This window comes from Paralichthys olivaceus, chromosome 24, assembly GCF_024713975.1.
Source record: "Paralichthys olivaceus isolate ysfri-2021 chromosome 24, ASM2471397v2, whole genome shotgun sequence".
In the NCBI taxonomy this organism is placed as follows: Eukaryota; Metazoa; Chordata; class Actinopteri; order Pleuronectiformes; family Paralichthyidae; genus Paralichthys; species Paralichthys olivaceus.
In genome coordinates, this window is record NC_091116.1 from 12,524,981 (window position 1) to 12,537,187 (window position 12,207).

The 12,207-nt window shown below is 45.3% G+C and overlaps 1 protein-coding gene across 1 annotated transcript; it reads left to right on the forward strand.

Moving 5' to 3' along the window:
- Positions 1 to 2,864: 2,864 nt before the first annotated feature.
- On the forward strand, positions 2,865 to 11,951 carry LOC109644418 (leucine-rich repeat-containing protein 4C). The gene is given in 5 exon segments (XM_020109792.2): positions 2,865 to 4,313; positions 5,757 to 5,831; positions 8,330 to 8,370; positions 9,000 to 10,018; positions 10,020 to 11,951. Coding segments are annotated over 2 exon segments (1,137 nt in total). The 5' UTR covers positions 2,865 to 4,313; positions 5,757 to 5,831; positions 8,330 to 8,370; positions 9,000 to 9,001; the 3' UTR covers positions 10,140 to 11,951.
- The last annotated feature ends 256 nt before the right edge of the window (positions 11,952 to 12,207 follow it).

A 12,207-nucleotide genomic window follows, 5' to 3' on the forward strand; every position in this document is an offset into this window, starting at 1 on the left:
GTAAGAACTCAGAAGAGCTGTTGTGGTAATGGGTCACACATTCAATGTCCAGTAAGTCAGTCACATGTATTTTATTATTATTGTTTAAATCCCTTAAATGTAAGTGCAAGACTTTTATTCATGACACCGATGAAAACTAAAGACAGTGAAGGTGTTTCTGAATGAACTCATTATGGACATTTCTTTGAATCGATATCTCAGATGTTAGAGCTGGAAGTTGAGAGAACATTAAACAATAGAAGAAGAAAGGTTGATCGCTGCCTTCACCTCTGATGATAAATAATGGAGGTGATACTGAGAGTTGGACGCAGCGGTTGTTCAGAGCGAGGGACGATTCTCCGAAGACTTTAGGCCTCAAGTTGTGTTGATGAGTTAATAGATGATAAGTTGATGATGATGATGAAATCCAGCCACAGCTGCATTATGGGACACTGAAGTGACGCACGCCACCAACAACCTGAGGACGCTTTTAGCTGCTGTCACTGAAAACACACACACACACACACACACACACACACACTGCTGTCCATTTCCACCCACTCGCTCTGATGCTTTTAGCACCAGAGGACGTGTGAACTCACACCCAGCGGAGAGCAAACAAACACACACTGATACCAGAGGTGATCCGCCGCAGATCACTGAGGAGCAGGAACACAGACATCAACAGAAACTGACCAACATCCCTGAACTGGCTCAGTCAGTCTTCCAGGCCGAGATCACTTCACAAGACAAGGAGACAAAGATGAGTTCCACCTCCGGGGACGGGGGACGGACCTCCTCCTGGATCTCCTCTTCTTCTACATCTCATCACATTTACCACCTTCAGCTGCAGGACGGGTTACTCTCAAAATCAAAGCATCTGTGGGATGATTTTCAAAGATCTAAAAACCCAGCAGCATACGATGTGACCTCTGGACGAGCGGGGAAGGACCGAGAGGAATTTATAATCATCGTCTAATATTAAAATAAAGGTATTTCTTTAAGAAGCAGGACAAGTAGCCAGAGAGCTGCTGCATGTGAGGCTTCTTCTCCTCAGAGTGCAGAACTCTGTCTGCTGCCGCCTGTACATCTTTAATGACCCGCCCCGAATCATTTATGAGAGTTTTTCTTCCCCCGCAGTCTTCAGCCGGTTAACTTTGCCCGCTTGTGACGTGATCAATCATCCAAGCAAGATGTTTGTGTGTCCCACTTTAGCTTCTGTGGGCCGCCGCGCCACACACCCGCCGCCACGGGCCGCCGGCGAGGCCCGCTGGGAGAGCCGAGGCCTCGCGGAGGCTGAGGAGGAGGCGGAGAGAGAAGGAATGTTGTTGATGTGTTGGTCACTGAGATAATTCACCACATTACAAATGCTCCTGGAAACCAGGAGGACGATGACTCGGTGGTTTCCGTTGTGGAGACATCTGGATCCAAACTGTGATCACACAACGACGAAAACTACAAACAGCTGGAAACGTAGAGGTGAAAGAAAACTATGACATCTACAAGAAACACGTCAACCACAGAGAGAGAGAGAGAGATAAATAGATAGATAGATACAGAGAGAGATAGATAGAACAATAGAATGATAGATAGATAAATAGATAGACGGTTGTGTGTCGCTCCTGCTGCATAGAAAAGATATGAAATATTTAAAGACCATCTATAACCACTCAGGTCTTTTCCCTGATGGAGAATATGGACCCTGATGTTTCTGTGAGCGAGTGCAGAGCTGCTGACCTGTTTTCAAACCGCTCAGGAAGACAAACACTCAAACACTTCTACGACCACAGTATCACCTGTAGTCGTAACTCTGGTGTTTTCATCTTTTCTTACTTTCCCCACAATGCAAATGCCGATTCAGGTTCATTGGTTTTTTTTTTTAAATTCCAGTAAAACCGTTCCATCTCAGAGATCGAGAGGTGAATTGTAACAAATTTAAAATCACAGTAATCTCAACAATCTCCAGAAGCTCCTCTCGTTGGTCCTGATTGATCGCTGCCCGATCGATTATCACCCAAGTGTGTTTCTAGTAATGTCCCTCTTTCTATTGGTCCATATGCAGAGCTGCAGCAGGAAGCACTGATCTCTCTCTGTCTCTGCACCCCCCCCCCCCCCCGCCTCCTCTCCACCCGTCGGCCTGTCAATGTGCATTACCTCCGCCCCGGCGGCCAGATACTCCTGCTGCACTTCCTCTGCTCTCCCTCCTGCAGGTGAAACTCACTCCTGCTCTGCCAGAGGAAACCATGAATAATGGACCTGGACTTTATTTGTGGTGACGTTACGATAATAGATACAAAGTGTTTTCCAGACAATAAAACATGAATGAGCAAAGAAGAAACTGTGAAATCTGACAGGATTGAAAGGCTGAGGATGAATTTGATGTTAGATCACCTTCAGTCTCCTCCCCCCCCCCCCCCCCCCCCCCGACGATGAACCCCCTGATTGTCTTTTAATTTCCCACCGAGCTATCGTCTCTGCTGCCGGTGACGCAGAAAGCTCCTCACGGCCGATCAGACCAGGTTCCACCAGAGAGCTAATGGCTGGTGTTAACAGGCAGGGGGAGGCTTTTAGGGAGGAAACACCCCCCCCACCCACCCACCCACATACGCAGCCTCAACCCTCACCTCCACCTCCCCCCTCTCGTTGCTGTAACCCAGATCTGAGCTGCGACTGTAAAAACACATCCAGCTCTTTTTCACACTCACAGCTAGTTTAACTCCTCCGACCCCAGATGTTCTATTATAACTGTAGCACATTATCACTCAGTCACACACAGTATATATATATATATTTCTATTTAATTGTAAATTAAATTAAATACACTTGCACCTAGTTTCTTGTTTGAGTGAAGCGGGGATGCTGGTGACTCTGAGGAGTGTTGTTGTGATTTAATGACAAAGGTCACGTACGCTCAGCAGAGTCGTACAGAGGTCAGTGTTTTGAATGTAGATTCTCGGCTGCTCTGTATCGCCCTGCGTTAACCTGACGGTGAGCGGACGAGACAACAGATAATCAATCAGAATGGATCAAATCAGGACAACGTCTGAGTCTGTTTCCTAAAATCAGCTTGAGAAGTTGCAGGTGGTCGAAGTCAGTGTGCAGCTAAAAGGTCACAAAACCTCCAGAGGACGTGTGTGTGTGTGTGTGTGTGTGTGTGTGTGTGTGTGTGTGTGTGTGTGTGTGTGTGTGTGTGTGTGTGTGTGTGTCTGCGGGATGCTGCAGTTGAATGTCCTGACCTTTACTGAGAGCAGCCCGCAGGCTCCGACCTCAGCGTGATGCTCAGGTCAAACCACCACAGAGTTTCCTGTGCGGACCAGAGGTTTGACTGACAGCTCTGTGACACACCCAGCAAACTGTGCGGCTCCAATAAGAAATAAGTCTTCAACAACGTTCTGTCAGTTTCTCAACGAGTCATGAAGAAGCAACGAAACTAGAAAGTGAAATATAAAAACAGCTTTTGCAAACAGATGAGTAAGAAAAGACGTGGTGTTGTTTGTTTACGTTGTTTACGTCACACTGTAAACATGTCACTGTGTAAACACCGGCTCTGTTTACGCTCGGCCGGGGTTTTGTTTGACAGGGAAATGTTTCTCTGCGTTGTCTCCGGCGACAACGCTTCACTGAGCGGCTTCACCCGCACGGTTTGACCTTTAACCCCCAACCTTCAAACACCACCCACTTCATGTCAATATGGCAAAACAGGTTGGATCAGCGTGTTTGTTTTGTCAACCCCAGCAGATGAGGTGGGTGGATAGGCAATGAAATATTAATGCCACCGGCTGAAAGACAGAAAACTGCTCCTGTCAGACGACTGTCGTCTGTTCCATGTTTTATCTGCTGATTCACTTCAGGCTAAATTCATTCTCATTTGATCCTAGTTTGCATAAACATATTCAAGTTTATGTATTTATTTATTTTCAATCCTAAAAAATCACAACCACATTTCACTTTCTTACCTTTCCTCTACTTTTTGTACCAGTGGTATCAATCACAGTCTTTTGTTAGCTGCAGCATCAGTTGGGGTATTTGTACCAGTACTAGGTTATAGCAGAGTTGCGGTACTTCTGTTGCAGTAACAGTATTTGTAGATTTCAGTGCAGTACTAGTGGTAGTTGTATTTCCACCACCTCCTCCAGTCACACTCATATAAATATTTGTGCGTGAATCAGAACCTCGCTGACCTTTTCCTCCGAGAGCAGGACAACTGTGCCGAGACGACGCAGAAAAAAGGGAAGAAGGAAAAGAAAAAGAGGAGATGGGAGATGAAGAGAAAGAGGAAGAAGAGATGAGACGTGAAGGAAAGGAAGAAGGAAACAGTAGACGGAGGAAGAGAAGTGAGTAGTGTTGGTTTGGAGGTCACGGCCTCCCCCCTGTTGGTCTGATGGATCCACACTGACAACCAGAGACCGCTGGAGACGCTCTCTCCAGTGTGTGTGTGTGTGTGTGTGTGTGTGTGTGTGTGTGTGTGTGTGTGTGTGTGTGTGTGAGAGAGAGAGAGAGCGAGACGGAGTTAGAATACACACTGAACCAACACACACACTTCTTTTCCCAGTTTCCCCCGGAGGTGTTTTCTCTGTCGAAGCTCCATTTTACACACACACACAAACACAGAGGTCAGAGGTCACACAGGAAATACTTCACCACTTCACCTCCGTCAGAATGGACGAGGAACTAAAAAGTCAAAGCACGCGTCAAATTTACTGTTACTACTACAACTAGTACTAGTAGTAGTAGTAGTAGTAGTAGCAGTAGTAGTAGTAGTACTAGTAGTAGTAGTAGTAGTAGTAGCAGTAGTACTAGTAGTAGTAGCAGTAGTAGTAGTAGTACCTTCCTCCTCTGAGTCGTCTCTTCATCGTCTCTCTTTGTACTAATTTAAATATTTGTGTATGAATCAGATTCTCACTGACCTCTTCCCCTCACACACACACACACACACACACTAAGATGATGAAGACGATGGTGACGATGAAGGTAGCGACAGCAGTGATGATGGTTATTCACAGAAATGGCTTCACACTCGTCAGGAGTCAGCGTCTTCACTGTCGTCACATCTGACACCAGTTTGTACGACACACTTACGATCAAGACTCAAGTTCATCCATTAAAACCTGATTCATGAAACTTCACTTCAAGTTCAAATGAACTTTTTTTTATTTATAGAGATACACGTCGGTGAACATGTACACACTGGAGACATGCACATACAGTTGTACTCTCTCTCTCTCTCTCTCTCTCACGGTCGTTAACATCAGCATTAATTAAAAGTCACATCAGCGTTGACACCACCCGTCAGATCTGAGGACCTGGTTGAGGACTTGACAGCGGCAGGGACAATCTGCTCCGGCCGACCCGCTCTTTCGTTGCGTTGACCTCTGTGACCTCTCGGAGTCTCTAACTGTCGGTGATTCAGAGACGCCATGTTGGATCCGAGGAGGAGCGAGAACGAGCCGCCGTGATGTCTTCATCACACACACACACACACACACACACACACACACATTCACACGTACTGTACAAGTTTACACGCCCACAGGTCTGATGTCGAGTGTAAATAACGAGTGGTGACTCTTTTGAACTGAGGTGTGAGTGAGTGACAGCGAGACGACGGACAGACGACGGTTCAGCTTCTGTCAGAGAGTGACTGTTGGTCACACAGTCAACACACACACACACCTCAGACATCTTTCTTTATCTTTGTTATTTTTATACTTTAATTATATATTACTACTTCTGCTACTACTACTACTCCTAACACTTGTACTTCTCTTTCCAAACAGGCCTGTTTCGCCACCTGCTGGTCATCAGTGAAAACTACAGTTTGAGTGCTGCACCTGAAAGATCACGGAGCAGAGGTGAGAAATACTCAAATACTCACATATGTATATATGAGTATATGTATATTGTGAGAAAATAACATTGATAAGCACTACCTTAACACGTTGGGCCTCTCACTGTTTTCTGCCGACATGATTTCAAGATATTTCAAGTATCTATTAAAGTATAACTGGAGGCTGCTGGGTAATAAATGACCACTTAGTAAAACTCAAATGTCATGAGGATCTCAGCCGTGTAAACCTGCAGAAGGTCAGAACAATGACAGTAAACATGAAGAAGAGTTAAAGACAAACAGTAATGATGAAGACTAATGTCTCCATCAGCAGCAGAACATGGAGGTAATCCTCGTCCACGGGGATTAACGATTAGCGTCTTCGTTGAGACTGGGGCAGCGTTCATGAGCTTCACTGTCAGGGTTTCCTCCTGTAATCCTCCTGCTCTCTGATAGTCTGACGCCTGGAAACGCACTCGCCGCCTTCAGCTGGACGCATGTGAGCGGGGACCACCGGCTCATGCTGCTGTGGCCCAGGGCCGCAGGATTAGAGATACACTTAACAGACCATATGAATTATCAGTAACATCCATACGACACATGTTTGTGTTTCACAGATACAGAAAATCACTTTGTTGTAGAGCCCCCACTTACTCGTGTTCGCAGATGAATATTAGTTGGACTAGAAGGTGATTTAGAGGAGGAGTGATAGTAGAAGTGTGCGTTACAGTACTAGTACTAGTATTACTTGTAGGAGTATCAATGAGTTAGTGGCAGGATTTCTTTGTCTGTGAAATTTAGTCAAATGAAAAATACTGTAGTTTGATTTCTGATGGATAAAAGTTTTATGATTGGAGGATCAGTTCTTCATTATTGTGTGAAGTCGACACTGGACGTGTATTTTGCAGCTGAAGCAGGTTCCTGGTGACACTGGAAACAACAATCAGGTAAAGTGTACAGTAGGGAGGTAACACAAGTCGTTTCAGGCTGCAGAACGATTATCCAGGTCAAGTCAAAGGGCTGCAGTGAAACTGGATCCCTGCAGACAACTGATATCTGTGAGAGGAAACGCTACTGTACCGCCGCCGCCGCCGCCGCCGCCGCCGCCGCCACCGCCACCACACTGTCTGCTGGGAGGAAGTGAAGCTCCTGCAGCGCCGAGGTCTGAGTGAAGCAACACACACAGTTCAGAAACACACCAAAAGACACAAACTCAACAGGAACAGAGAAGAAGATGAGGAAGACGAGGTCACACCGCTTCTTCTTCTGACACCAAGAAAAACTGAAGTACGTGAGTCAGCTCTGAGCCGCAGGGAGTTTGAATTAAAGACCTGCAGGACACTCTGCTGTAAGCTCCCACTCCTCAATTAATGGAGGGAGCACGGTGGCGGAGAGTGGTTTATCTGGGCCGAGGATTTGGACGTATTACTGTAATCTGTCTCTCTGTGACCAACAGGTCCGCTCTGTCCAATACGTCCCCGCCTCATCCTACAGATGAGGGTAAATAATGGCACATCTGTTAAGACTCAGAACTTCAGCAGATTGAAAACCTTTTCCTAATTTAGATTTTGAAGATTTTGTGCAAAGGAAAACTTTCTTTTGGTTTTCAGGTGGATTCTTTTTTCTTGATCACTGGTTTGAATCTGTCTCACTCGTAATTCTGTGTGCGACACCTTTTCAAATATCGGTTCTTCGTAGATTTCTGACGCTTAATCCGACGTAATCACCAGAAAATCACAGGGCGCCTACAGGAGCCGGCCGTGACCTCTGACCTCACACTGATTGACTGTTCCAGCACATCAAGGGACCACAGGCATCATGTAAAGCCCTGGATTTCAAAATAAAACTCTCATCTAGTCGCAAAAAACTGAAAACGTAGAAATTTTAAATATTAAATTCTTTAATTTTGAATGTCAAATAAATTAAAATGTTAAATATGTTTCCTTTAATATGAACTACCACAACCACAATAACTATAGATTTAATGAGATGAAAAAAACAACCTATAAATAATGAAAATATGTAAAAATGTAATGTAAGAATATTCTTTATATATATTCTTTAGTACATCAGCTGTTTATTTCAATCTTTTCTTATAAAATCTTCCAACCAGGAAGGTTTAATATCTGTCATGTTATCAGTGGCAGCAAATACGATGCAGAAAATGTGTTTAATTTAAAAACCCACTCTTGCCACAGAAACTAATCCTGATCAGAACTGGAAAAAATTAAAATCTATAAATAAACCTGCGGAGAACTTTTTGCTAAACAGCCACAATCAATCAAATCTGTCCCGACCTTCTAATTCTCTCTCTGTGGCCCAGTTCAGCACCAATCTCTTAAACCTCGGCTCTCACGACCCCCCCCCCCCCTCCCACAGCTCTGTGGCTGTGGTGAATAATTGACGAGCTCTCCCTCCTCCCCTCCTCCCCTCCTCTCCTCCTCTCTGTGTCTCTTTCCATCACTCCGTCTTTGTGGTGTCGCTCGTCGACAACCTGCCCTCCCCCGCGTCCATCATGTCCAGTTTCCACCTGCTGCCGGCTGCACGTTGACGACCATCAGCAGGTAAACAGACGCAGGGAGCAGCAGCCGGTAAGAACACATTCAAACACTCAAACAACACAGGAGGAGGATGCAGCTGATTACTTTTCTCTCTTCTTCTTCTTTAATTGATTTAAATTAGAAACACAACATCGTGATTCGACCTGGTAGTTTCTCAGAACTCTCTCTGGTGATGTAGAAAACCATTTAACCCTTTAACATCTTTCCCTGTTTTCCACGTCAGCTCAGAAGGAAGAAGAGGAGGGGAAACTATTTTCAGATGGATTTGAATATCAGGAGCGTTCTGAAAAATACCAAAGTATTTAAAACTGACATTTCTCAACAGTAAATGGATCCATGTGGGAGTTTTATTCGAATATTAAGAAGCTTTTTAGAAACATGCAGAACTCAAAGAGACCTTCTGGAACAGTTTTACTGAAACCATTAAATAATGACGGAGTAAAACTGTCAGATTGAATTATCTCGTGCTGCTGTAAGGAGCTGCTCTTTTTCAAAAACATCCAGAAGTCGTGTTACTCATGACGTTTTCTTTCTATCAACAACGTGGTAATTGTTTAAATCAAATCATGACAGGTAAAGAAATATTTACATCCTCCTGAAGATGTCACTAAAAACTGAACTCTGGTTTCCAGTCATGAAGGAGTTGGTGTTCCTCCTGCTCGTGGTGACCGAGGTGACCTCCAGGACTCGCAGCAGCTGGTGTGAGCGGGGCTGCGACTGTCGAGGAGATCTCAAGTTCACCATCTGCTCTCGGGCCCTCTTCACTCAGCTGCCCGGCAGAGTGGCCCCCGGCACGGAGCTCCTGGACCTGTCCGACAACAACATCTCCGTCATCCCAGAGCGCTCCTTCAGCAAGACCCGCAAGCTCCGCGTCCTCCTGCTGCAGAACAACAACATCAGCGTGGTGGAGGACGGAGGCTTCTCGCAGCTGGAGTTCCTGCAGAAACTGGACCTGAGCTGGAACCAGATCTCCACCCTGACGGAGGGGTTTTCCATCGGCCTGGCTTCGCTTCGGGAGCTACTCCTCACCCACAACCGCCTGACGAGCCTGGACAGCCTCAGCTTTGTGCACCTGGACAGCCTCCAGAGGTTAAACCTGACCAGCAACGCTATCTACACCATCCAGGTGAGGTCCTTCTCCTCCATGAGCAGCCTGCGGCAGCTCCACCTGAATGGCAACCGGCTGGCATCTCTGCGGAATGGCATCTTCTCCATGCTGCGCTCCCTGGAGCTCCTCAACCTGGCCGGGAACCACATCAGCGAGATGGAGATGTTTGTCTTTAAGCCGCTCGTCAGCATGACTCTGCTCAACCTGGCCAACAACCACCTGTCCACGCTCTCCTTCAAGACGTTCCAGAGCATCCACACCTACAGTACCCACATCCTGCTGGAGGGGAACCCCTGGAACTGCGACTGTGACCTGCAGAGACTCTTCCGGAAGCTGCGCAGCATCCAGAGGCTCTTCCTGGATGACTACTACAACCTGACCTGCGAGGAGCCGGCCGTCCTGCAGGACTACCGGCTGATGGACGTGGACACGGAGCTGTGCATCGCCGAGACGGTCACCGTGCTCGTCATCACCATCACCGTGGTGATCACTGTGCTGGCCGCCATGCTGATGGGCGAGAGGAAGAGGAAGAAGAAGAAGAGGGGGAAGCACTGGACGCAGCAGGGGGAGCATTCAGATGAGTCTGACTACTGAAGCCCACACTTCACCGTCTCTCTGTCCTTTTTCTCCGTCTTCGTTTGCACGCACTCTGGGTTGTCGGTGAAATCCCTCGGCAACATCTGCACGCATGGAAAGAGATTTTGGATGTTGCAGTTTATTTTTTGGGATTCTTCACATCTGTTTTGCACCCTTCACTCACACAACATCTGCTTCACAATAAAATCACTTCGCTTTGATTGAATTGCATCATATTTCTTTTAGTTTCTGTCCTGTAATAAAGAAATGTTTATTTTCTATTAAAACCTTTGAAGAGCCAATATCATTATCATTTTTTATGTGAATGGATGTCAGGGAGCGGTCGTGTGTTGTTAATGTCCCTGATGTGACTCTTAGTTTGGAAAAGCTTTAAATGGGATGTTGTGACATTTAATTGTCCTTTCTTTGTTTCTAATAGAAAACAACAGAAACATATTTTCACTACAGTGGCCATCAGCTGTTTGCAATGAGGTCTACAGCGCCTCCTGCAGGGTACGAAGGTTTATTGTACTGAAATTACTTTATGGCATCTGATTGAATTTACCTGAAGCTGCAGACAGTTGATTTGTTTCCTGTAAAAAAATCTTTATGACACTTTCTAGGAACTTGCATCATCCTTTCATTTTTTTTAAAGGCACCATGCTTTGATTATATAAAAATATAGATATGTAAAAATATCATGATTTCACTAAAATGATGGTGTTTGTCATGCATTCATGTTCATAATGACAATATTTCATTCAAGGATTCATATATTATGGTTTGTTACAGCTTGTGCTCAGTGTCTGTTTGAATGTCTGTCTGTGTTCACTCTGGGACTCATGGAGTCTCTCCTTCTTTAACACTGGACACTCTGAGGTGGAGTCTCTCCTTCTTTAACACTGGACACTCTGAGGTGGAGTCTCTCCTTCTTCAACACTGGACACTCTGAGGTGGAGTCTCTCCTTCTTTAACACTGGACACTCTGAGGTGGAGTCTCTCCTTCTTCAACACTGGACACTCTGAGGTGGAGTCTCTCCTTCTTTAACCCTGGACACTCTGAGGTGGAGTCTCTCCTTCTTTAACACTGGACACTCTGAGGTGGAGTCTCTCCTTCTTCAACACTGGACACTCTGAGGTGGAGTCTCTCCTTCTTCAACACTGGACACTCTGAGGTGGAGTCTCTCCTTCTTTAACACTGGACACTCTGAGGTGGAGTCTCTCCTTCTTCAACACTGGACACTCTGAGGTGGAGTCTCTCCTTCTTTAACACTGGACACTCTGAGGTGGAGTCTCTCCTTCTTCAACACTGGACACTCTGAGGTGGAGTCTCTCCTTCTTCAACACTGGACACTCTGAGGTGGAGTCTCTCCTTCTTTAACACTGGACACTCTGAGGTGGAGTCTCTCCTTCTTCAACACTGGACACTCTGAGGTGGAGTCTCTCCTTCTTTAACACTGGACACTCTGAGGTGGAGTCTCTCCTTCTTCAACACTGGACACTCTGAGGTGGAGTCTCTCCTTCTTCAACACTGGACACTCTGAGGTGGAGTCTCTCCTTCATTAACACTGGACACTCTGAGGTGGAGTCTCTCCTTCATCAACACTGGACACTCTGAGGTGGAGTCTCTCCTTCATCAACACTGGACACTGAGGTGGAGTCTCTCCTTCTTCAACACTGGACACTCTGGGACTCATGGAGTCTCTCCTTCTTTAACACTGAACACTGAGCTGGAGTCTCTCCTTCATCAACACTGGACACTCTGAGGTGGAGTCTCTCTGACTCCATGTGTCTGGGTGTACCTCTCTAAACTACAGGAAGTCGACAAAATAAAAGCATGAACCGAGGTTCTAGTATACCAATTATAATATAAAACAATATTAAAGTACAATACAACACATTACACTATAAAATACAATTGATAAATAAAATATACTAAATAAATATAACTTGACAATATAGCATAACAGGACAATACAACACAGTATAATAATATAATATAATACAACATATTATAGTATATCATGTATTATATTATAACATAAGATTGATAAATAAAACCTATAAAATCAAAACAATATTGAATAAATATAAAGATAAAAAATAATATAACCTAATATAAAACATCAGAGTGGAACGGAACGTGAGTTTTATTT